The following is a 26,245-nucleotide window of genomic DNA, read 5'->3' as shown; positions in this document are numbered from 1 at the left end:
TTTCAGTAGTTGATGCGGATATTTTTGCCATGCCTGATACTATTTGATCTTGATGCAATGTTCGATGCCATATTTCTACTGTAACTGCTTCACCTCGAAAACTGCAGTAGTCGCAGTGGCAATATAGCTACCATTTATAACGTTACTAGATGCTGTCGCTGTGCGCATTAATAATGGAATGATTTTTTGTTATTGCCAGTACTAACAGTCTATATCGGAACACACCCTCAGAAGCCTTAAAACATTGCTCGGAATTGATTACTCATTTCGGACCAATTTCCGAAGCGACGTCCATTGTCCCCCCCACTATCGTTCGCCGCTCGATGGTCGAGTCGCCGATTACGCGGCTGGCGTTATGCCTCAGGAGCGTCTTTCAATGAAAAAATATGCTGATAGCGTACCTTTAGGAAAAACTTGTAAAAAATTTTTCTTTTACATAATTTTTGTAAATAATAGAAGATTTTATTTACAAAAATTATGTTCAAAAGAAATTTTTTACAATTTTTTCTAAAAAAAAAATAAAGGTATGCTACCAGCATACTTTTCACTAAATAGCCGCGTGATCGGCAGTTCGACTGTCGAGCAACGAGCGGTAGTGCGGGAACAGTGGACGTCACTTCGGGAATCAGCATAAAATGAGCAACTAATTCTAAGTACTGCCTTAAAAAGCAAAAACAATTTATATCATAATGCGTGCATTCGGTATGACTTCGCTCACTGAGCGCATAATGAGCGGTCATCGTACTAAATGCACCTATTGTAATACGTTTCACATGATTTGTTTAAAAATAATTTATCAATTTATATATATAAAATATATACACATACATATAAAGAAAATAATATTCTCAAAAATATATAACAAAGTTATATGAAATAATCAGTAATTATTCCTTTTAAAAGATTTTTTACTTCATTTATCGGAATATATACAGGGTGTTTGAGAAGTAATGAAAAGTTTTGTCGCATAGGGAGAATGAACTAAACTGAGAAAAAATGTCCTCTACCATTTTACGATTTTCACAATAATTAATGAGATATTAATTTATAAAAATATCCAAATTCACCCGGCCCGTCGCCAAATGTAAGCGCGGCTATGGTCCAAGCGGCAATGGTCGTCGCTAGACAATGTCCATTGCTGTTTATTAGAAACAATGCGTGCGTAGCGACGGCGAACGCGCGTGGCGCGCCTCGCCGGTCATATCCAGTCGCGCGTTTACATTTGGCGGTGGGCCGGACGAATTTGAATATTTTTATAAATTAATATTTCGTTAATTATTGTGAAAATTGTAAAATGGTAGAGGACTTTTCTTCTCAGTTTAGTCCATTCTACCCCTATGCGATAAAACTTTTCATTACTTCTCAAACCCCTAGTTTATAAATAAAATAAACTGTAATAAAAAAATGATTTTGGTCAAAAAAGATTTCGATCAAAAAAAAACTATAATGTGATATGGAAATCAGTATTTTTCATTCACACGTTCAATTCAAAATAACTTATCATGCGCGTAAGCCAAGGTATATGTAATGAGTATAGTAAAAAAATCCCAAAAGCATGCAAATGTTTATATTATGTAATTATTTTGAAAAATAATGATGTATACATATGTATATATATTTAGTGTCAAAAATCTCGCGACACCTAAATAATTTTTCAATGGTTCGATAAGATATAAGAAGTTTATAGAGATACAATAGAATTATAAAATTTATTATTTAACCTCGAAAACATTCACTTCAACACCCCTGGAAGGCGAAGAAGAGGGAGGGGAGTGTTAGAAAAACTTAAATTGAATTTGGGATCGAATGAGGACTCCTTTGAAAGAGCTTTCAAGATAAGAACAACGCGAAGCAATCGAAGTCTTTACGTTCTTTTTCCCCGGAAAATTATAACTATTTAAACATGATTACTGAGATTGTGCGGTAGTGAGGGCCCACGGCGAAGACCCACGGCAAGAACGTGAGAAAGATATGATTTCGCGTGGACACGCCTTCCTGAGTGGAGGGAAATACATGTGAAAGTGTGCAGAGTGCACACATGCGAAGTACAGGTACAAATAATTAAGATCCCACGGTTCGTCATTTCTGCGGTATTTAACGACCAAGTGATCTAAATGATCATAACTATGCGAAAAAAAATCAGAAACTTCGGTCACCCCGAGTTTCGTCTCAAAAGTCTGCCATTTAAACTTTTCCGACCCCTGTTTCTTTATTTTCAAGATTAAATGATGGATTTTATGATCACATTGTTATGACCATAAATTTCAATTCTATATATTGAACCATTCAGAAGTTATTTAGATATTCTGGAACTTTTGACAGATACTATACAGAATGTGTCACAAAAGATCAGAACATTGAACTATCTCGAAAACACATTTCTGGAAAAAAAATTTCATGTGTAGGTTGTAGGGTGTCGAATTATCCATTATGTGGTGATATTATAAAAGATGTAAAAATCCAACTGTGCGACTTTTGCGGCATCTTGGATAATGCCAACGCCCGGTAATATTTAAACTTTAGCGGATATCTCGAATAGTTTTTAGCTAAATGGAACCTAATTATACTCTTTTGAAAAGGTCAACATTGACCATAAGAAATTACAATAAAAAATAGAGATTCTCCTCACTTAAAAAATTTAGTGACCTTGATATTTTCAAAATCAAAATCAAACCATATCACCTTATAATGAGTAACTTTTACAATTAAAAAAAATTTTTTCTGAAAACATCATCTTGCCGATAATCTACTGTCCCAATCTTTTTGTGACATCTCGTATACATATATATATAATATATATATATATATGTGTGTGTATGTATATAACAATATATAACTATTCAACACACTAAATATTTTTAATCTGAAATAAATTGAACAAAAAGTTATAAAAATCAAAAGAAAAATTATGTACAACATAAGTTATATATATATACATATATACACATACATATATACATATATATATCTTCTCATAAATCTTTATACACCTAACAAATGAATTATGAACATATGTATTAATTCATATGTAACATTTTATAATTTTTAACGACAAAACTTCTATATCTCTAAGTTTCAATAAAACTATAATTATTAATTTGTAAATCCTTTCTTTACATATAAAATATTAATGACAATCTTGATATTATATATCACATAGCTTTAATAACTATAATTTTAATATACATATATACTATGTGATTTAGCTTAAGAATTCAATAATGATATTAAGAAAAATAGTTAACGTTTAAATGAAAGTTACTACCTGAGAGCAATAAAATTATATAAGCGTACATGTGAATGTATATCAATGTGATACAAAGAATTATTGAAATTTATATTAGCACGAAAATCAAAATTGCTTTCTGTTAGGACGCTGTCAAAAAATACATGAATGGAGCAAAATGTAAAAAAGAGAACTCAAATTTGGTACTAACCATAATCGCCTCGTCCCATCTGTCCACGCATACCTGCACCAGTACCCCGAGGTCCCTGTGTGGGCCCACGAACTGGCATTGGACCTCCCATCATGCTCGGATGAGATGGAGATCCACTATAAAAGGGAAAATTATATAGCGTCTTTAATTTAAATTCCAGTGAAATAAATGAAATAAGTAACTTAAAGTGAAATAGGACACATAAATGATGCGAATTAATTAAAGATAAATATAAATATCAATAACGTACCCGCCTCTGCCCTGTAACATTTGCATCATTCGTCTTTCTCTGGCGCGCAACATCTCCTCCTTCTTCTTTTTATCGGATGGTGGTTTTGCCAATGAAACTTCTATATGGGATCCACCCATTTCCTTACCATTTAATTCGTTCATTGCCTTAAGGAAACATATATATGTATTTAAAATAAATTTTTATCAGAGATTCATTATTATACAGAACGTAACTTGATATATTTTTACCTTAACAGCATTATCTCTATCTTCAAAGTGTATAAATGCATAATCCTTGATTTTTTTCACTCGCTCAATTTTGCCGTATTGTTCGAAGCTTTCCTTTAGTTTCTCTTCAGAACAATCTTGCGTTAAATTTCGTACATAAAGCACACGCACCTAAGACAGTTTTATCACTATTGTTAATACACAAGAATCGATGACTAGCACAATGATAAAAATAATTAAATTTGATCGTATTCTGATTCATTTACTTTGGACATGGTTTGTTCGTCTGGCTCCTCTTGAGGGTCGGCCCAATCAACAATAATATCACATCCCCAAACTTTAATACGTCCAGTGCTTAACCTTCGCTTGGCTAAGGAAGCTGCTTTATGAGATTCGTACTCCAAAAAGCAAAAACCTCTATTCTTCTTTTTGTCATCTGGTGAACTGTAGATAATCACCTCTGTCAGGCCAGCTATATGTCAAAAAAAAAAACATACAAAAAACAGGTAAGATTTATTCGAACTTTATACTCCTAAAATGTTCAGAATTGTTACTATATATAATAAAAAATAGAAATAGTATTCAAAATAAAATATAAATTCAAGCAGCTATTATATAATTTTATATGTAATATTTGTACTATGCTTCAAGTAATTATAATAATTATATTGCCTATCTGGAATATCTTAAATTTACAACATTCATGTTAAATTATATATTATAATATATATAATCGTTTTATCATACAAAAAATAATTATCATAAATCATTTTATATTAATATTATTAACGATACTACGTATTCGCATACGTAAAAATTCGTATGTAACTTTTGACTTTTTCATAGATGTAATAATTCCATATTTATATTGCTATGCAATGCAAGAATACTATTTAAGAACAAAAAATTAAAGAGAAAATTAAAGAGAAAAAAATAATAATTGCGTTAATGTGATGACTGACTACATTAATTTATCTGTACGATTCCTAAAACACTTATATGTATCTTTATATAATAAAAAGTGACGTTATTATACTATTTATTAAGTCTTTTTTAGACATTGTTAATATTTCTATTTCATAAATTATAAATTTTGTTTATTTATATTTGTACGTTTGAGAACAAACACACTTAAAATTTAAAAAAAAGGAGAAAAACAAGCATCAAAACAGAATCTATCAAGTAAAATTTCTTTGATAAAGAAACAATTCAAAGATTAAATATAAAAGAAATAAAAGAAACATTATACTTCATCAAATGCTCACAATAAAATTTCAAATAAAAAACTACAGAAAATCAGAATTAAAAGAATAGAAAAAATAGACGCTATCAATAACTACAAAGAGAGAGATTACAAGCTCTAAATTCTGTAAAACGCTCTTTATCAGAATAGTTATATGTATATTAATACATATACCTACATATGTTCTTTAACATTTTTTTTACTGAATCTGTATTCTTTTTGGAGAATTTGAGAGGATTATTTAATTTAAAAGCATATAAATATTATTAAGTAGAATAATTCTCATGCTATTAGAACTCCCATGCATTATAATTATTCAATTACGTGTACATAAAGAAATCAATATTTTAATATTATGTATAATTATATCATATCCTTCATGTCTCTGTCTTCTAATCTTAAGATGTGAGAATATCATTTGTACTTCCCGACTTGATTTCACTCCGATTTAATCTGACAGAGCTTTTCTGGAAATAGTAGTAAAATTACTTAAAGATTGTCAAACAAGAAGCAATTCAACACAATTATCACTAGGCAACTTAATTAATCTCACATCATTTCTCTGAACTTTTATTTTTCAGAGATAGTCTTCCTCTCCTTCCTCTCAGTTTAGAAGTTATACTACCTCCGGATAACAAGGCATCTTGTATTTTTTTGAATAATAAATCTAAGCAGCAAACCATCGATTTCATATGTACTAAATTTATAAAGTTTTATCATAATAGAGTAATTTTTGTAATTACTCACTAATTTTATTAACTAATATGAATAAAATATAATTTACTTGTATTAATTTAATCATTATTCATAGTAAATGCATTAATTCTTTTAGTTTCTTGTCTGTCAGTATATTAAATCATAAGACGGAAATCAAATGGTCATTGTTAGATGCCTTGTATCATTATATCAATCGTATTGATTGCTTTCCTAAAGTTACTTTTTCGATTATTTCTATGTGAATTTAATTATTCAAAAGGCTCTTGCCTTTATCATCACTTTTATACATTGATCTCCTCTCTGTGTCCATATATTAATGTTACATGCAAGAATCTTATGCACATACATACGAAATATAGTGATGATCACAAACACATTCATTCGATCACACTGATCATTCTTTTTCGCTATATTTACATTTACAAAAACAATATATCTTTCATATTAAATTTAACGTCTGAAATTAAAGATATCACAATAAACACACAATTATTCATTCGTGAAATACGATTGCGTCTCTATTTTAATTCATATACTTAATACTTTTGTATACAGAAAAAAAATATATTTTCCATTTCAAAATATAAATTAATAAAATAAAAAACTGTTACCATTTCTTAAAATAAAATAAAAATATCAGTAAATGATATTGGCTATAAAGTTTGCATTCCAATTTAAATTTTGTGTCCCAAAACCAAGTACTCGTAATAATTTCTTGAAATTGTAAAAACTCATATACTGTTTTTGTCTTTTCCTCTTCCTTCCTTTCTTCCTTCCTCCCTTCCTTGCTCACCCTCCCTTCCTCCCTCCCTCCCTCCCAATCTCTCTCTCTCCTCCCATTCCCTCCACTATATTTTCCTCGCGCGTTTTTTTAATAACCGTGTATATATGTGTGTGTGTGTGTGTGTGTGTGTGTGTGTGTGTGTGTGTTTCATGGGGGAGATGACGAGGAGAGTCGAGGGCGAAAGAGGTAAACAAGGGGTACGGGGAGGGAGGGAGGGAGGGAGGGAGGGATGGATGGATGGATGGATGGATAAAATGGACGGTCGTGCACGCGCGTACATGTGTGTACCTATGTATATTTCAAATAAAATAAACTCAGTTGGTTGTAGGACACAATTACGATTGTCTACTCATTGCAACTATGCACGTTTTGCAAATGAAAAGTTATTAAAAATGAAAGGAATTATATGATAAGAAGAGTTCACATTTAGCTTATAAATAAATTGGTCAGCGTTACCAAACATCAATAATATTTTTGAAAATGAATAATGAAGAATTTCGTTTCTCCGAGTATCAATTTACAATAAGATTTTTGTTTCACATTTATGCAAGAGGGCTGGATTTAACCCACCTGGTTAACCCACTCTGCTACTGACTAAAGAAAAACACCTGATTTGTTATAAGATGATAAATTTTTTGTTCCATATCTCCCAGAGAACTTCCATTTGGTTACTGCTTGCTGATTTAAGGACAATTGTCAACTTACGTGCGTGCTTTGTAAACTCTTCGAACAAGTCATCTCGGTCTCGATTCTTTGGAATATTTCCCACAAACAAGCGGTGATTGTTATAAGATACGGTAACACCAATCTTTTTCCCTTTCCGAATCTCATAATCATTCAGCTGTAAGAATAATGTGGAAGGAGAGTGCCAATTAAGCTTGCCATTTATGATTTCACCTGCTTATTGGCTGTCTGAACGCAGGATTTCATGAAATGTCCTTGAGGGAAGATGGTTGGTGGAGGGGATGGAGAGATTTTTATTTATATAAATATAGGGCCATTATTCGAAGGATCATGGACATTTTGATAGTTTGAGAGGATCAATATCATACAGGGTGGGTGGGAGTGCCTGTCCGTTTGTTAGCGAGCCAAACGCCCCAGCGGTCCACGCAAATCTCCCATACCCCAAAGCTTAAGACTTAGTGATGAATCACATTTGCATATTGCAAAATTGCAATGATGCAAGACAGCATAATTTTTGTCACAGTACATAAAATAATTCTTAATCTAAAAGTATCATACGGCTTCCACATTTTCTCCTTCCATCGTCTCGCTTCTTTTTTACCGTTCCAAAAAAAGAAGACGAAGAAGATATCAGTAATAAAGATTGATGAATTGATCAGTTGCATAAATTCGAGGACGGGGAAATTAAGAGGATAACAAGGTAATCGCATGTATAGAATAGGAAGCAGATAAACTCATAAGTCAACCTAAATATGCGAGGAAAAGAAGACTTGGACCAGAGAGGTGTTACTGTTCACTAATAAACCGAGAGGCAAGGAGACTGACCAGAACTAAAGGTGCCATAAGGTATATATTCGTAGATCATAAAATCAATGTGATCCTTGGATGCTCCACAGTTCCATACCATCTACAACCACTACTTAAAAGCTAGCACTCTTAAGTTATACAATACAGGTAGACAGGTAGGTAATAGGTAGGTAGGTAGGTACACACGCCTCGAATTCACTTTACCTGTTAATTTACCAAATTCCTCCAAGATCTCCTCTTTGCCTTTTGACTTTGGTATATTCCCCACGAAAAGACGTAGATTAGGAACGCTAATGTTTACTTTCAGACTCTTGCCGGGTTTTATTTCGTGATTATCGAGCTGTGGGATGCAGAAAACAGACACATGCCTAATTTTGTTCCAATGAGGCGGTTTCATGGTTTTTAAGATAATTACTGAATTTGGGAAAAAACTTTTCTAAATATGCAATTTAATACGAATATTAATTATTAACACTGGCGTAGGTTCACGAAAGCGAGAAAGTGGCATGCGCTTTGTCGCTCGAGTCTTCACAATATAGCAAACCGGCCTTTCATGTACTCCTGTAAACAAATTTTAAGCCTACCAATTTTCAGAATTTTGTTACAAAAATTGTCACTGTCCAATGAGAATCAACCAATTAGATAAATATACCCCTAACCAATTAGACCACATAATCATCATGATTTTCAGAAAGGTTCTCCACTCCCAATTTTGCCCTCTGAGCAAAGAGGAGAGCTGGAAAAGAAACTCATCCATAGGATATCATTAATATATATATTTCAGTGTTATTAAATATATAGGATCAGTGGATGTAATTGCGTATTTAAACACGAATAAATGGTCAGGGACATATACATATAAACATATAATATGTGGATTGTTCCTACGTATATGTATGTGTATGTGCGTGTATGTGTGTATAAAAATATTAAATATATTATATATACGTGTTTTCATTTATTTTAAAATATTATATTTCACCTAACTTTCGAGTACTTTAAATATCTTTGTTATTCTAAGTAATAGAAAAAATTTAAATTACAAGATTTAATAAATTCGAAAAACATATGTGTAGTAGCAATGCTTTCGTTATGTAGAAACATAAAAAAATTTCGAGAATCGCTTTTCTCTTTTAACATAAAAATAAAAATGATTTTTCTTACATAATATAAATTTCCTAATTATTTTGCATATAAAAATAAAGCTTGCAATACACGATAAATGTTTTTCTCCTAGATTGCTTGTATTTTAGTAAATAATTAGCAAAATTATAATAATCGCAAAATTTTTAGGAGTTTATCAAAACTAATCAAGTAAATAATCAAGTAGGAAAACCAGCATTGTGTGCCGCAGGTTTAATATAAAAGTATGGAGCAGTGAGATTATTTAAAAATTAATTTTTTTTCAGATAATTATATTTCATGCCAAATTGTGCCATATTAAAACATTAATGCCTGTTTCCATCAATGTAGATTAACTTTAATTTCGGTTTAATATACTATTCACCTTTTTTTAAGTTTTAAAACTAGAAAAAGACGAAGAGCAAATTGAACTGAGATTAAAGTTAATCTACATTGATGAAAATGGACATAAATATTTCATAATTTATTGAAAGTTATTGATTGTTTAACTTTATGTCAACAATTTTATATAATTAGAAAAATTGTTTAATTTATAAAAATCAGATTAGTCTTAAAATCTTCATATCTCTATATATAACAAATCTCTATATATAACATTGCCACTATACAAGGTAACAAAAAAATTTCTTTGAGATACTTTATCGGTTTCGGACTTTTTTGTCATTTTATGTATGACATGTCATTCACAAAACCATAAAGCCATAGAATTTCAACTTCTTATTATTTAGAATAACAAAAATATTTAAAATTCTCGATATTAATGAAAAAACCTATACGTATATAAATTGCATACTCATGTACATATGCCTCCCCCCTTTCTCTCTTTCCTTTTACTCTTCTCTTACTCTTTCGCTTTCTACATACTCTCTCTTTCCTACTTTCTTTCACTCTTTCTTTCTCTCATTCTCACTTTCTCACACTTCGTCTTACTTTTTCATTCTTTCCACTTCTTTCTTTCTACTTCCATCATTCTTTCTTACACGCAATGCATATGTACATATGTATGCAAATTTTTATTTTCTCTAAATTGTGTATATATTTTTTAAAAGTATGTAGGTTTAAAAAATTATAAAAATGCAAGGACTTAAATTAATATGTCTGCGTTAAATCTACTGGGAAACAACGAAATATAAAAAGATAATATAGAACAAGCCACATAGGAATATAGTAACACTCATTCGAAATGTTCAACATAAAACTAACATATATGTGTATGTGTGTGTGTGTGTGTGTGTGTGGGTGAGTGTGTGTGTACACATATATACACACACCTATATACACATACACACACACGCACATATACATATATACACATATAGTATTTTCATCATTAATATACATAATTCAGCCACATCTCATATTTAAAACAAAAACTAAGATATATTAATATTTTAAATTTAATATTTGTATCATTAAATATAAAATAGACATTGTATAACAAAATTAAACTTCTCTATTTAACTTATAAACATTTCGAACAAGCACTATTATGTTGGTAGCAATAACAATTTTGTAACATTTCTAAAAATTTTTTAAATAAAAAGAAAAAAGGATCCTAATCTATGTGTGTGTATGACAATACGTTAATAACTAAGAAAGTACAAAAATAACTTTATATATTGTACGAAAATATACACAATAATTATATTACGGAAAGATTTGAGGAAAAATATTAACATACCTCTCGAACAGCGTACTGCGCAGCTTCCCTGTTAGTGAATGTGATAAATGCGTATCCTCTGTTGGAACCTGACATGGGATCCATCATCAGTCTCAAGTCCCAAATTTTTCCGCATTTCTCAAATAATGGAATTAATTCGTCTTCGTACATGTCTTTTGGGATTTTGCCACAAAATACCTTTTTATAAAAATATTCGAGATAATAAGTTTAAAATATAAACACAACTTATATAACAACATTTAATATATTTCCTTCAATAACTGCACTATATACACATGACGTTTTTGTGAATAATACAAATCATGATTGTAAGAGATATCTTTGGAAAATTTTTATATGTCAAAAAGGATAATTTAAAAATATTATACTGAGAAAAAAATTTTAATAAATATTTCTTTGAATGATCCTAAAGGAACATTTATTTACGATAAACAAATATTTAAATAAATAAAAATATAATAGTTGAATTAAACTAATGGTTCTTGTGTCTAATAAACGTTACTTGCATTTCAGTAAATATTCCGTCAGAACTATTCAAATATTTATTAAAATTTAGTAAACTTTTTTCTCAGTATACACATCGCATTTCTAATACACAAAGATAAATATATACATATATGTAATAACATTGTGTGTGTGCACGCGCGTGTATGTGTATGTAGAAGCAGAAAAGATATGCGCGCATACAATTTATTGTAAAGATAAATTTACCTCACAACCAGTGCCAGGAGTTGGACCCTCCCAATCTGGTGGAGGACCACCATATTTTCTTTGTCCAGTAGTTACATCCAAGGGATATCCTGTTCTTTCCAGAATTAACTAAAATACAAACATTTATATTATTATAAAGTGGAGTATTTAGGTATTTAAGTAAAATAAACTATCTTTAGAGAAATTTAAAAGCTATATTATAAATATAAGTTATATATATCATATGTAAAAGCTATCTTCAAATTAGAATTAAGTAAATAATAATAATACCACGTAGGTTTATAAAGATGATAATAGAATTTAAGTTGGCGCCAAGACTGTTAATATCAAATCTTTTATACAAATATCATTAGAATTAAATAAATAATAAGGATAGTACCTCTTGGGTTTTTAAAGATAGAATTTAACTTGGCGCTGACTATTGATATGAAATCTTTTATACAAATGATACATGTCATCAGAATTAAGTAAATAATGTCTTTAAATTACTTTGATTTTGTCTTCATCGGGAGCCTTAGGTGTCGTACTGGTGCCTGTACCTTGACCAGCACGACTCTTTTGTCTGTACGTCTTCATTACTCCACAAAGGTATGCCGATTTATTGGATACATGTTCCAGGTTGGATTCCAGAAATTGTGTAAGCACGTTTAGCGCACCGTCGACTGGAAATTCCTTTAAGGCATCAAGAGCTCTTTCATCTAGATCAATATGAGCTAATTTCCCCGTCTTGTAAATTTCATCCAATTTGGCAGCCACTTTCTCGTCTAGCCCGTATTGCATGAGTTTGTTGAAATCTTCTGTCCGTTCAACATTTTCCAATTCTTGTTTTTCTTCCATTTTTATCTCTCCATTCCCTTCTGCCATAGCTGAAACAATAATTTGAAATTGCTTATCCTTTGTCACTACATTAATTAAATTTGTAATGAATTATTTGGTTATATAATACATATCGCATATGATACTTGTACAAATTATTTTGTACGTTAAATAACAAAATATCTGTAATATATAACATACAAATTCAAATATTGTACATATTGCGCAACAATAAGACATTATTTTCTAATATAGTACTATAATGATGCAAGAGATTAATTATTAATTTAATTTAATTCGTGATAGTACTGCGGTAGTTTATACATAAGCGATAAAAAGATTTAACTAGACTGTTATAGGCTTTGTATTTGTATTGGTTGTGTTCTCACATTAACGGTCTTTAGTATTGAATATTGAATATTATAATTTATTTCTCTTATTTTCTGAGACAAAATAAAAACGCAAACAGGCTTTCGAACAGATACAATTTCAAATTAATAAGTAAGACTGTCTGAATTATTAGCAATAAACTTTAAAGAGAGAGTACTAGTTATAGTTATTCATTACGAAATAAATAATTCAAAATTAAAGTAATATTCTTAATACAAATTCTGGAAAAAAAATCTATTTCGAGCAAATTAAAATTATCTATCAAATTTAGGATATTTTCATTCTTTCAAGAAATACATCTGCACATAAAAATTCATTTGTAATGAAAGAGCGTTCTCTCGAAATGTGAAACGATAAAGTGTCTCGGAGAAGAGTGGGAAAATCAGCCGGTACGTGAAGAAAGAATCACAAATGCTCCGATTATATACTCGATGGTACTCCATAATGCATAGGCGCGAAATGTTGTGAAAGAAAACTGGAAGAGATATATCTCTCTCTCTCTCTCTCTCTCACGCACGCGCGCGCGCACATATGTATATAAATAAATACTTATATATATGTATGTACATATGTGTATGTCGGAGTGCAAAGATCGGAGCGTGAACCGTCGGCGATCGGACTTACCTGGCGCACGAAATTAAAAAAATAAATAACTAAAAATATCGAAGCGACCGTCTGTAGACATTACATTTTCGCTTAATACGAGAAACGAGAGAAGCAGGAACCGAAGAGGAAAGTTCGTGATGCCCAATTTGTAACGCCGTACGTTATCGATGACACTCGCAAAGTTCAGCGCACCGATTAGGCAGCGGAGACGATTAAACGCGATCGCCGATCAGTTGGCGTAGACCACAGACGGACAGGCGGCAATGGTGACGGCAACAGCGCGGCAACAGCGCAGCATGGCGCGCGGAGCGGGGAGGAGAGGAAAGAAACGGAGCGGCGCAATCGCCGATGTTAGCGAAAGATTCGCGCGGCAAAAATTGTCTCGCGGTGAAATAATCCCTCTGTCCTCTCCGACGTCGCCGTTATTCTTGCGACGAGACTCGCGGTTGCACTTTTACCGCGTGTCAATTCGCCGGCCGGCGAAATGCAATCACACTCCGATCGCACGGCGACCGCCGCCGTGATGCACTTGTATGCACTCTGGACATATGCACTTCGGAATGCATTTATCCCAGGGTACTTTTCACTCGCACTCGCGGAAGCGCAACGACGAACGGTGCCGCGAGTCAAATGCGGGAAATTCATCGTGCCAACGATAGAAATCGTACGTCGATCGTTACCTTGTAAAATAAACGAACGGGCTCCTCCACGCGAGGAAATGGCGACAGACGTCAACGTGATTGCGGACTACGGGGTTCACAAAACGACGCGCAAAGATACGCTCGAACCCAGCGACACGACGTTGGCCATTTTCTCGCTGCGGCCGCGTTCGCGCGAATTCTGATTGGCGGCCCGCAGAACGGCTCGACGGAAAAAGGTTGACTGTTCCGCGCCGCGCGTCAAACCGGAGTACCGCGCTCGCAAAACCCGAAGAGCGGAGCGTACTCGAGAAAACTCGCTCGCTCTCCCTCGTATACATTTGCGCGTGTAACATGCACGTACGCGACGATGGACGAATGTCGCAGAAGGTCCGTCCTTTTTAGATTTTCAACTATCTATACACACGGTGTAGTATATTCTACAATGTATTTACAATAAATTAAAGTAAAACAAATATACGTCCGTTTCGCGTCAACTTATTGCTGCACTGTGTTCATAGTGCACAGCAAACAAGAACAAACCTTTTAACAGAAGTTCTTACTACCGAGATATTATATTAAAGGTGCTCGCCTCTAATGGAAGCACGCGTTGACTGTTAAAATTTAAATGATTAAAAATAATAAACTGATAATACGGTACTAATTTCATAATTTATTAGTTTCGTGGACATGTATAAATAATATGTTCAAAACCTAATAATACTCAATTTTTATTAAAAACTGTTGAGTTTAATGTTATCATACGAGTTTGATTAGTAATAGAGATGATAACTGCAAAAAGAAGTTATAATTTTTCGACATTTTAAAATGTTATAACATTTAAAGTATGCGTACTTATTTATACAGTATTTATTAATAAAAAAAATAAATTTAATAATGTATTATCAAAATATTTATATTTTAATAAATGTGCAAATTTTTATTAACTGTCGATAATGTCATTCTTCAATGATTCCCGGGTCCCCGGAGCCGTATTAATAGTTACAAAAATTTGCCTAGAGCCGAGTGTCTTTAATATAGTACCTAATCGATGTTCTTACACAGTTCAACTTTTTTTCTTAGGCTTGTTCTTTTTACTGAACTGGTGCACAGAGTGCAATAAGTTGAAATGAAACAAATATACGTTTGTTTCATTTCAACTTATTGCACTGTATGCACCAATTACGGTTGAATTCGAGGAGAATAATTGACTATGATTCGTCCACTTCTCATAGCTTAAGGCTTAGAACTCTATTGTAGACCCGGGGTTATGCGACATGCAAAAGTCTGTGCTGCGACACTTAAACGATAAAGGCCCTAGCAAGTGCTGGCACATCAAAATACTTAAGTCCATGATACATAAAAAACGTAATATATTATCTACAATAGACGAAAGTGTGTATAATAAGAAGAGTAAGAAATTGACTAATCATAATCGAATGTGAGAAAAATAAACGAGTCCCCTTATGGTGGGTTTCCACTGAGTGCGCCACGTGTCGTGCCATCATGAGTTAACCAATCAAACATTCCATTTGCGTAAACTCTTTCTTTCTCTCTTTCACAATGCAACGCGTGACGCGCTCAGTGGAAACGGTGAGGCCTGAGTTTTACATCTTAAATTTTTCTAAGTATTAGGGCCTTGGCACACAAAAAATTTAAGGCAGTAAGACGTAAGCAGTAAGGAAATCAACGTTGTGGATTTGCTACTGCTTAAGTTTATGGCCTTACGGCATCAACTGTGATTGGTCAATTCGCTTACTGTTAAATCTTACTGCCTTAAGTTTTTTTGTATGCCAGGGCCCTTATGGTCTTACAAGTCCGGATCTACAATAGGTGGTTTAAACCTTAAACTATAAAAAATTGACCAGTTACAGTTGAATATGAAGAGAATAATTAGCTATGATTCGTCCATTTCTTATGATTTATGGCTCCTGCAGACACAACGCGGAAACGCTTGCCGCGCGGCGAAAGTTGGTGCGATAGCCAATCAACATCTTGCCGGCGAGACGTTTATTGGCTATCGCGCCAACTTCCGTTGCGCGGCAAGCGTTGCCGCGTTCTGTTTGCAGGAGCCATTAAGGCTAATTCTACAATGTGCGTTTTGTTTCCTGTTTCTTGCTGTTTGTCTCTATTTGTCTCTTGGCTTTTTGATTAAGAAGATAAGAGACAAACAGCAAGAAACAGGAAACAAAAAGCACATTGTAGAATTAGCCTTAAGATTTAAAACACCTATTACAGATCTGGATTTATACAAAAGCAGTAAGCGAATTGACCAATCACAACAGAGGCTGTAAGGTCATAACCAAAGAATAAAGAACAGAAGACTCTATATAAATTCAGTGATCTCTATGTCTACAACATACTGGAGCGATTCATCGAGGAGTGAAGATGTCTCAATTTTTAAACAAAGGAGTTGATTGTGTATCTTAAAATGAGGTAAAAATTACAAAAGTAAGCAAAAATTCACTAGATGTTGACTAATTAAATTACGAATATTCTAGTAAATTTGCTTATTTTTATAATTTTCATCTCATTTCGAAATACACAATCGACTCCAAAAATGTTCTTATGCAAAGTTGGTACTGTTTTCTTTGTCAGAGATTCGCTGATTAACTAATGATGTATTACTATTACAAGTAGAAAAGAGAAACGAATACGATCGCTTGCCTTTCTTTTCTCCTTCAGATAGTATTCTATAATTCAGTATAGAGAAGACTTGCGCGTGCGCTCCAGTAACCCTTTTTAACCGTAAAATTGTTTGGTACACGTATCAAGTTGGTGTGGATTAAGTATTTGATACGTTCCTGTTTACATTGATTTATCTGAAAACGGGTTAAATTAGGTTTTTAAAAGTCTCAACTTGACAATTTGAATTAAAAGTAACGAAAAATTGTAAGTAACTGTCAGTTTGTGGTCACTGGTTTAGATTCAATGTCGGTTCTTGTCTAGTATTAGAAATATAAAAAAAGAAAAGGATAAGCTAAACAATAATCATCCTATTGATAGCAATTATTGCGAAAATAATAGAAGAATATACAATGCAAATGTCCTATTTACTCCCTTTTTACACATTTTTATTGTCGAGATAAACTTTTAATCATAACTATATTAAATAATCTTAACATGTAACAACAAATAGCGGGATTTAATAGTCCCAAACGAATCAAGCGTTTATAGCGCAATAGAATCTTTTAATACGCGTATTAACTTGGTTTGTTATTCGCGATTCGGGAGTATCAGGTTGAGTTTATGCTTCGAGTCTTAATCCTAAAATCCTAAAATTCAACCAATAAGACTGTCAATCCTAACCGCAATCTGTATTCCATTGATTGAATTTTAGAATTTTAGGATTAAGACCGAAGTATAAATCGGGCCTCAGCCCAGAACGCACTAAAGTAATCCCCTAGCGTTTATACCGAGCATATCAAGTGATTTGGTACGAATTTTTGAGAGAGACTACGGGTATGGTACTTGATCTGCGTATCAAGTGCTCGGTGTAAACTAAGTCAATATATTATAGAGTTCACATAAAATGTATATTAAAAATCACGAAGTAATAGAAAGGAATAATATCTGCAGTTTACTGCGGACTCCGCAGCAGCAAAGAAATTCGTGGCGCTTCTTTCGCTGACAACCCCGTTTTTCCGGTTATGGAGGTGGAACTGATGGAAGTGTGACATCCTGGTACCATGGTGTCTACATCATTATTGCGACTCGATGAATAACGCGTTGAAAGACTCACAATCAGTGAAAAGGTAAACATGATAAAAAGGTGCATTAAATTGTAGAAATAAACAAACCAGTGCAAAAAAGTCTTTTTAAAGCACCAAAGAATAGTTTCAAAAGTTTGTAAGTTATACTTTTTTTGTTATACATTATAATGGTTATTTATATTTATTCTCTTACATGTTAGAACAAAAATCTATTGTCGCAATGGAGCAACATTAATTAACTTGAAAAAGCCTCTGGCTGAAAACAATTGCGTTTGCGAAGATCATTTTAAGGATGATGATCTCATTAAATGGGATGAAACGCAACTTAATTATGGTAGAATATATCGTTCAAAATGAATAGTACTTAGATTAAAAGTTGGTGCAATTCCAATGACATTGATAGAAAGAATAGACGACTTATCAGAACAGCAGATGGAATTTGAATGTGTTGTCTGATATTGTTGCTGCAGATTCCGTAAATGTCAATCAATGAGAATATGTGAGGCTAGAATTGAAAATATTTGCTTTTAGATAATTTTTGTTTAAACTTTTGAATGATTCGTTCGTTTGGAACAAAAACGCCTCGAACGAGCATAATTTTATCAATTTTTAAGTGGTTGTGGCTAAATTAAACAATTACCTTCGATTCTTTTATTTTAGCCGTTTAAATTTTTGCGCTACGGAAGACAGTCAGGTCTTCAATTATAACAGCGCCTCTATCGGCGATAAAAAAATTAGGGACCATTTTTAGAACAAAAAAGCTATTGAGATGTCACTCCTTTCTATTAATCCGTGGACGTATTATAAATTACCTAAATTATAATATTCTACACGTAGAATATTAAACAACGTAAACTATTGTACAAGGTATCATCTATGTAGACTATGTAGATAATTAAATGGTTCTTTAGTAAAGTGCCGAAAATTTAAGATGACTCACCAGAGCCCATCCAAAATTACAAATATCTGCATAATTTGGATAAAAAAAATATCACAACTACGAATATATCTTAGGGTCTATGCACAATGATCCTGTGATAGGCGATTCGCTAATCCGCTTACGCGCGATCCGTTGCATGGAACATAAAGCCTGATCTGCAATTGTGTAAACGTAGTTGTAAGTAATCGTAATTGTAAGAATCCTTCAATCACAGTTGGATATTCTCCTCATATTCAACTATAATTGGTCAATTCTTATAACTACGTCTACAACTACGTTTACACAATTGTAGATAGGGCTTAAGGAACAAAATTGTCACGTACGTAAAACGGCGGGTCGTCAGTGATTGGTCGAATCCTTCGATACGCGTCATGGGACGGCACCTGAGCTTTTACATAAAGCAAATGTTGATAGGATATTAATAGATCTGACGCCATATTGGATTGGAGTAAGAAACGGTAAAGAAGATTTCAATTTAAATATTTTTTTTTTGTTCTCGGCATAAACTCCATCTCACAGATACGTATGAATGTGCATATTTTAATCATGCAAAAAGATTTTCCAATTTGTAAAAAAGAAAAAAAGTAATTGTTATACACAAAAATTATTGCGTTTGATCGATAAAACAACTTTAGAATCTCCTTAAATATGTATTTTATAATTCGAAATATTTGCATTTCACACTTTTATTATATTAAATCATTGTACTATTGCTTTAAAATGCACCAGTGCGCACTAGTGTATCCAACCAAATTCGCTATCAGATAATGACTTATTGTCGAAAGCCTATATTACAGTTACGAAAAGTGTATGAGAAAGCCAGAAATACATAGAAAAACAAGACAGTAAGGGCGGGTTCACACTTTGACGGAAACGCGGAAAGCGGAAAAGCAGTAGCCAATCAGAACTCGCATTAGTATTAAGTAATACAAAATTAACAGAAAGTCGACTACCAGCGCGAGTTCTGTTTGGCTACTGCTCTTCCGCTTTCCGCTTTTCTGTCAAGGTGTGAGCCCTAAAATGTAAGCACTAAGCGAATCGGCTAATCACAGTAAGAAACACATAAAACAGTAACCTTTCCTACTGTGATTCGTCGATTCGCTTATCGCCTATTACCTTACGTTTTTGTATGTACCTAAGGGTCTGAGCATAAGAATTGTTGTAACGCTTACTTATGGTTATTCTACGATAGAGTCGTAAGTCATAAGACGTAAAAAAATGGTCAATTATAGTTAAATATCAGAGTCAAACAATCGATTCTGATTAGTTAATTTCTTACGGCTTAAGGCCTGCGACTCTATTGTAGAACAACCGGCTTTAGACTTAAAGTTACGGACATAAGCACAAGCCTTGATTGATTAGCTGCAAGACAGAGAAATTCGAGAAATTATGTCCTGCAGCTAATTAACAAGCTTAAAAAATTTGTCATACGACAAAAACGCACAAATATAATTTCACCTTATGTTTACTGTGACTACCCCTCCCCCCCCACCCAATTCACTTACTATTTACATTTGATTGATTAAGCTTTTTTGTGTGCCATGGCCTAAAGCCGTAATCACACTAGCGATTGCGCGATTGTGACTGACGATTGAGGATTACTTCTCAACCAATCGGAACAAAGCAATCGGTGACTGCTTTGCTCTGATTGGTTGAAAAGTAATCCTCAATCGTCAATCACAATCGCGCAATCGCTAGTGTGATTACGGCTTAAGGCCATGGGAGATTCGATTATGCACCAAATAACTTGATGAAAGTTAAAAATATAAAAATAAGCAAATTTATTAAAATATTTAGAATTTCATTGAAATTAACTATGTTCACTTTTATAATTTTCACTTCGTCGATATACAATCGCGACCCTTTGATGAACGCGTTCACCTGCCAACGCGGCGCATATCGCTACGCACTTGCTATCGCTTTCGCGCGTGCACGCGAACGTGCTTTTACATTCCGCGAACGCACTATTATAATTACGTACTTGCGAACATGTAAATATTCGCAAAAAATGCGACTTTGCCGCATATTTCCACTCGTGAAAACAAGATTTGTTTTAGGTACGATTTTATTCCGTATCGCATGCTTCTCCCATTGTCGCGGTGTCCATTATATTCCTCCTGATCGGCAAGAACCCGCCAAGCGCATTATACGAGTCACGAAGAAGCCATAACGGTCGCGTGAAAATGTCGCTCACGCGGTGCATTCGAATAATATCGACAATTCAGAATCATCGAGCGTTATACATTTTCCATTTTGCCGTTTAGAAACGAAATTAAAATTCAGTAGTTTAGTTTTTTTTTTTTTAGAAGAAAAGAGGAAATATTATACACGATTATTGAAGACAAAGAAAAATTCTTCCGAGCATGTTAATTTATTTATTATTAGGCTATCCATATAAGGTTGCAGACACAGTAGAAACGACTTCAATCTATCAGAAACTGTGTAATTCCGGTGTCTTTGATTTCTAATAAGTTGAAATTCATTCCTTCCATTGTATCTACATTCTAACATTGCACGCATTGAATTATTGGCTGTGTTTAGCAGAAAAAGCAGCTTTGCAACTATGTATGTAAAATTCTTGAATACAATTCGTCTTGCTCTTACTTCCTACTAAATGTATAAATTATATTCAAAAATTTTACACAGTTGCAAAGTTGCTTACTCTGATGAACGCAGCCATTATGTGAGAAAAAAAAGAATGTAATTGTATGTGTGATTTTTTTTAATGTTGCCAGATTGGGGCATTTTCCTCTAAATTTTTAGGTTGTTTTCGATACTCTTTTTGAGATTAAAAAAAGTTTAGGAGAATTTTTGGAGAACTTTTTTTTGGGGGGGGGGGGGGAAATATGAAGAAATATCCAAATTACGGCTGAAATATTCAGAAAATCGCAATACACGAGGCTAACTTTCAAACAGACCAACATTTGTGCGTAAACGCGTTTGTCCAATTAACTCACGCAAACGGAAAAAGATAATCTTTGCGTGTACTGTCAAAAGAAAGACGGGACAAAACGAAAGAGGGGGAGGAAGAGAGAAAGAGAGAGACAAAGGCAGACAGAGGGGAACGTGCTCGTGATAAATGATATGCATGTGTACCTGTGCTGAATTCTTGCTCCTTACACCGGTATCAATTTAGCAAATTTATTGCTTTGGCAATGAAGAAATATCAGTTGCAACGGCAACACAGGACAGCAGTCAGGATCTCCCACTGAACGTCGTAAAACTCATAATTGGCACGTCACAGTTTCTTCGCGAAGAGCGTGTTCCGTACTTCAGGTTGATGACGGCGGCGGCAACAGCGGCAGCAACAACGGCTGCTGCTGCGGCGGCGGCGGCGGCGACAGCGACAGCGATGGCAGCAGCGACGACGGTAACGAGGCGATGGTGATGGTGGTGATGGTGGTGGTAGTGGTGGCGACGGCAGCAGCAATGGTTACACTCGCGGTTATAATCACGTCGTCGCGCGTAATTGCACTGAGCGATATGCAGCGTGTGAGGGAATGAAGGAGAGTTGAAGATGAAAGAGATGTCCGTTTTATCGCGTACAGCCAATGTGCGTTACTTTAAATCGTTTAATTTAGTTTTGTGTAGGCACTTGTGTGTAAAACCGAAACTAAAATCCGAAACAGATCAAACAGGCACACAAATCCCGTAGATTATTTTATTGGCGACGGCGGTGGCGGTGGCGATGATGACGACGGCGACGGTGATACTGACGATGATGATGATGATGATAGTGGTGGTGGTAGTGATGGTGGTGGTAGTGGTGATAATAATGGTAGTGGTAGAGGTTGTGGTGGTGGTGGTGGTGGTGGTGGTGATGGTGGTGGCGGTGGTGGTAGTGGTGGTGGTGGTGGTGTTGGTGGTGGTGGGGGGAGGTTGATGGTGATTGTGGTAGTGATTGTGGTGGTATATAGTGATAGTAGATGATTATAATGAGAGAAAGAACGACGAGGTGAGTTTAAGGCCCGGACGCAGCGTTTTGATGTATCGTATAGTCCTACATAGTCGTGATGCATAAATTGGACTGTCTCGCTGAAAGAGCGATGCAATGGTGCAAGCTCCACATAACTGAAACCAGTTTGCTCGCCACCAGAGACGCACCTCAATCCAATCCGATTCAACCGCTTATCTTTCTTCGTGGGATACGCGGACCCCGCCTTGTTCAGGATTGTCGCAAGAGACTCGGATTACCCCGAGACGAAAAAACACTTTGAATTTCAATATTTTCAGATGCCACTTGACATTTTTATCTTTTACGTATTACAGAAATATATGTACTTTACTACTAGCTGTACTTTGTACTAGAAATATATAGAATTTAAATTGTAAAAAATAAAAATGTTTTTTACATTCAAATCTATCCGTTACCCATGTTTGAATCATACGTCATATAAGAATTCCATTAATGTAATTATTGAATATTGCTTCTTTTATATAATTATATTATTTTCCATGTTTAGATAGATCGTCGTTGTAATTATGTTTTTTAATTAATTTTTCTTAAGATGTAATAATTATAATAATCAAGCTCTCTTTGATGAATTCATCATTTTTATGATATTTTCATGAAAGGACTAGCGAAAATATTCCAAAAAAGTTGTCCACGCAATACGTAAAAATATATTATTTAGTGAGGGACTGAAAATTTAATAAATCTCTTAAGACTTTTTTTCCATACTTATGATATAATAAATTATATTATAAAAATACCATGAGTTATATATTCTGTATATGTTAATAAAATATAAGAGAGAAAGGAAGGAGATATAGAAAAATAAATAAAAAAACATTTATATATTTTGTACAACGGAACTATGGCTGCGTTCAGCAGAAAAGCAGTTTTGCAACTGTTGTAAAATTCTCGAATATAATTGGTTTATTCATTCAGTTCCAGTGAGAAACCAAGGGCAAGCTCAATCATGTTAAAGAATTTTACAACAGTTGTAAAGCTGCTTTTTCTGCTAAACGTAGCTAATATAATTTTTTAAATAAAACTACAACGAATTATATAGACTCAAAAAAAGCGGTCGTAAATACCTTCTTCTCTACTACCTTTCTTTCTCTATTCTTTATTTTTCTTTAATAGTACAAATTTCTCATGCGGTAAATTGTGACAGACATGCCTACAAATGATGTGTGTTTGTGACCTCGACGCGTCTTCGCATATGTCGCGTCTCGCTGAAAGAGAAACGGTCAGCGATCTCGGCGGGCGTAACGGACGGGATTTCTCGACAATGTTACGGCCCTACGTGCTAACTGTAAGCTATCCGTCTGGTCGGAGCATGCACTCGCGTCCCGCATCCCTCCGACGGCAAGGCACGGCGGCGCGCGGCGTGACGCGGCCCAACGAAAACGCAAGCGAGAGCAGAGATACGTCGCCCGACCGACTCGCTCACTCTCGCCTTGCAGAAACCTGTTCGGAACTTTTCTACTTTCTTGACGATTATTTTTATCTGCTGAGAATCGCACACAGCAGGCAAGCAAGCAGGCAGGCAGGCAGGCGGGTAGACAGGCTAGCCGGTCGACCGGCCAACCGGCCGGGTGCCGTACCATCTACCATGCCGCATTAAGTTGCGTCGCGCTGTGCCGCGCCGCGCCGGCTCTGCCGGAAGCGGGCCATCCTAAAAACTATCAACGGTTGGACAACTCGGCGGCAAGCTGCATTCTCGCCGTAAAAATTTAATTCTCCTCGAGTACTTCGATCACATACTGTGCACTTTTCTTTCCCCATTTTTCGTTTCCTTTCATTCTTCCTCTGCTCCTTTCCCTTTGCGGCCTCCCCTCCTCTCTCTCTCCCTCTCTCTCTCTTCTGTCTGTCCACTTTGTCTTTTTCCTCACATTCCCTCTTACATCGCCCTCTTCACATCTCTCTATTCCTCTCGTTCCCTCACTATCTTTCTTTTGTTTTTTCTTTTTTCTCTTTCAAGAATACTCGATTCCTCACGTTATCCTCATCACACCAATCGACCGTCTGCGCCGTACAGACAATGCACTTTTTTGCACGGTCTTCGTATGGCATTGTCGTGGGAGGTTAAAATTTAAGACGCACACAATTTTCTATTTGCGTTTTCGGAAATTCATATCGCGCAGATCTATATTACACAATGTGTGAGACAATGTTATACTGATTAGACAAAATATTTAGACACACACTATAAGTATAATTAAATTTTTCACTTACGTGAAACATTAGAAAACACGGTATATCAGCGCTAAATAGTATATTTCAAAAACTGTCTGTTAGCACAGTTTTAATTTGCATCCTTGAAAAGTAAAACTTGAAATTTTTTATATAATTTAACTTTTAAATTTTCATCTTATTGACTCAAAGCATGAAGAACACGGAGTAATTTTTGTAGGACAACGAATTTTGTATAACTATCCGTATTTATTGTAACATTGAAAATAACGATCGGAGTCGAAACATTTGTTGAACATTGTATATCTCATTAGCTACGTATATTATCATAGCCTTATATTAATTAGTATTTTTAACACTTTTTATTTCCCTCAAAATAAATACTTTGATCAAAATCTGTTTTTTTTTGTTTATATATGCATATCGTAAATTTGTAGCTATTTTTTTTTAAATTTGGAGAACGTGTTCAAAATTCGATTTTTTTCAATTATTCTTTAAATACATGTTTTTTTTTAAAGTACATTTTTCATTTATAATTGAACGGAATTAAATAATTTCTTTATACAGTATCAATTTCTTTTTAAATTTGTATATATGTATGTGTATTTTACTATTATATTTCAATATATTCTCATGTAAAATTAAATGTAAAATTTAATTAATTTTTTTTTGTTATATAATTAAATGCAAAGGTCAAATTTTTAAAGTGCAAAACATTATTTATCCCACATTTCCCATGCATCCCAATATTCAACTCTTTTTGTCGATTAATAATTATCATTATTTAAATAGTTTAAATGACTATTGACCACAAAAGTATCAGCGATTTTATCGGAAACTGAATAATTTCAATCACATATTATTTATACGGAAATGTACTCGCGTGTGTATACACAGGGTGTCCGGTAAAAACCATAACGACTACAGTGTTTCGGTCTCGTCTCAACGAGACGAGACTATTATATCTTTGGCCTCGGAAATCTCGGACTCATAATCAATCTGATTTCGAAACTCTCGATATCATCTCGATTTTGCCTGATCATGTCTTCATTTATTGTGTTTTATTTTTTGTAGTTGCTTTACTAATATTGTCAAATTTTTAAAAATAAGATTAGCTGATATTTACTATTTTTGGCTGAATATTTGATTGATATTTTAGTTGATATTATATAGGCAAAGCATCTTTAAATGCCATTTGTCTAAAAAAATCTGTTTTAATGACTCTTTCGTGTTCAGTTTGTAATCAGTCTTTGATTAGAAAACCTTCGACAGATCAGTCCCACAGAGTGATGTGCGAGATTTCCGCGTACGGCGCGGGCGACGGGAACGTATAA

General features: G+C 34.1%; 1 protein-coding gene across 13 annotated transcripts in view; it reads right to left on the bottom strand.

Annotated features, from left to right (window-relative positions):
* Syp (synaptotagmin binding cytoplasmic RNA interacting protein) overlaps positions 1-22,028 on the bottom strand; it is a 32,756-nt gene extending 10,728 nt beyond the window's left edge. For 11 of the 13 annotated variants that reach the window (XR_001940684.1, XM_018539194.1, XM_018539197.1 and 8 more), the window contains exons 1-9: positions 14,159-14,215; positions 12,156-12,532; positions 11,667-11,774; positions 10,956-11,132; positions 8,336-8,471; positions 4,163-4,368; positions 3,918-4,067; positions 3,688-3,833; positions 3,438-3,553 (exon numbers count right to left, since the gene is read on the bottom strand). Coding sequence is in view for 12 of the 13 variants with exons in the window: in XM_018539194.1 (XP_018394696.1) it covers positions 3,438-3,553; positions 3,688-3,833; positions 3,918-4,067; positions 4,163-4,368; positions 8,336-8,471; positions 10,956-11,132; positions 11,667-11,774; positions 12,156-12,530 (1,414 nt within the window). In the remaining variant the exon portion in view is untranslated. Of the gene's footprint in view, positions 1-3,437; positions 3,554-3,687; positions 3,834-3,917; positions 4,068-4,162; positions 4,369-7,345; positions 7,482-8,335; positions 8,472-10,955; positions 11,133-11,666; positions 11,775-12,155; positions 12,533-14,158; positions 14,216-21,865 lie in introns of those variants that run through there. The other 2 variants (XM_018539196.1, XM_018539195.1) reach the window with 2 other exon arrangements.
* Between the last annotated feature and the right edge of the window lie 4,217 nt (positions 22,029-26,245).

This window comes from Cyphomyrmex costatus, unplaced genomic scaffold, assembly GCF_001594065.2.
Source record: "Cyphomyrmex costatus isolate MS0001 unplaced genomic scaffold, Ccosl1.0 scaffold205, whole genome shotgun sequence".
Classification (NCBI taxonomy): domain Eukaryota; kingdom Metazoa; phylum Arthropoda; class Insecta; order Hymenoptera; family Formicidae; genus Cyphomyrmex; species Cyphomyrmex costatus.
Note: the sequence above shows the minus strand (reverse complement) of the source record. Positions and strands in the feature narration are given on the sequence as shown.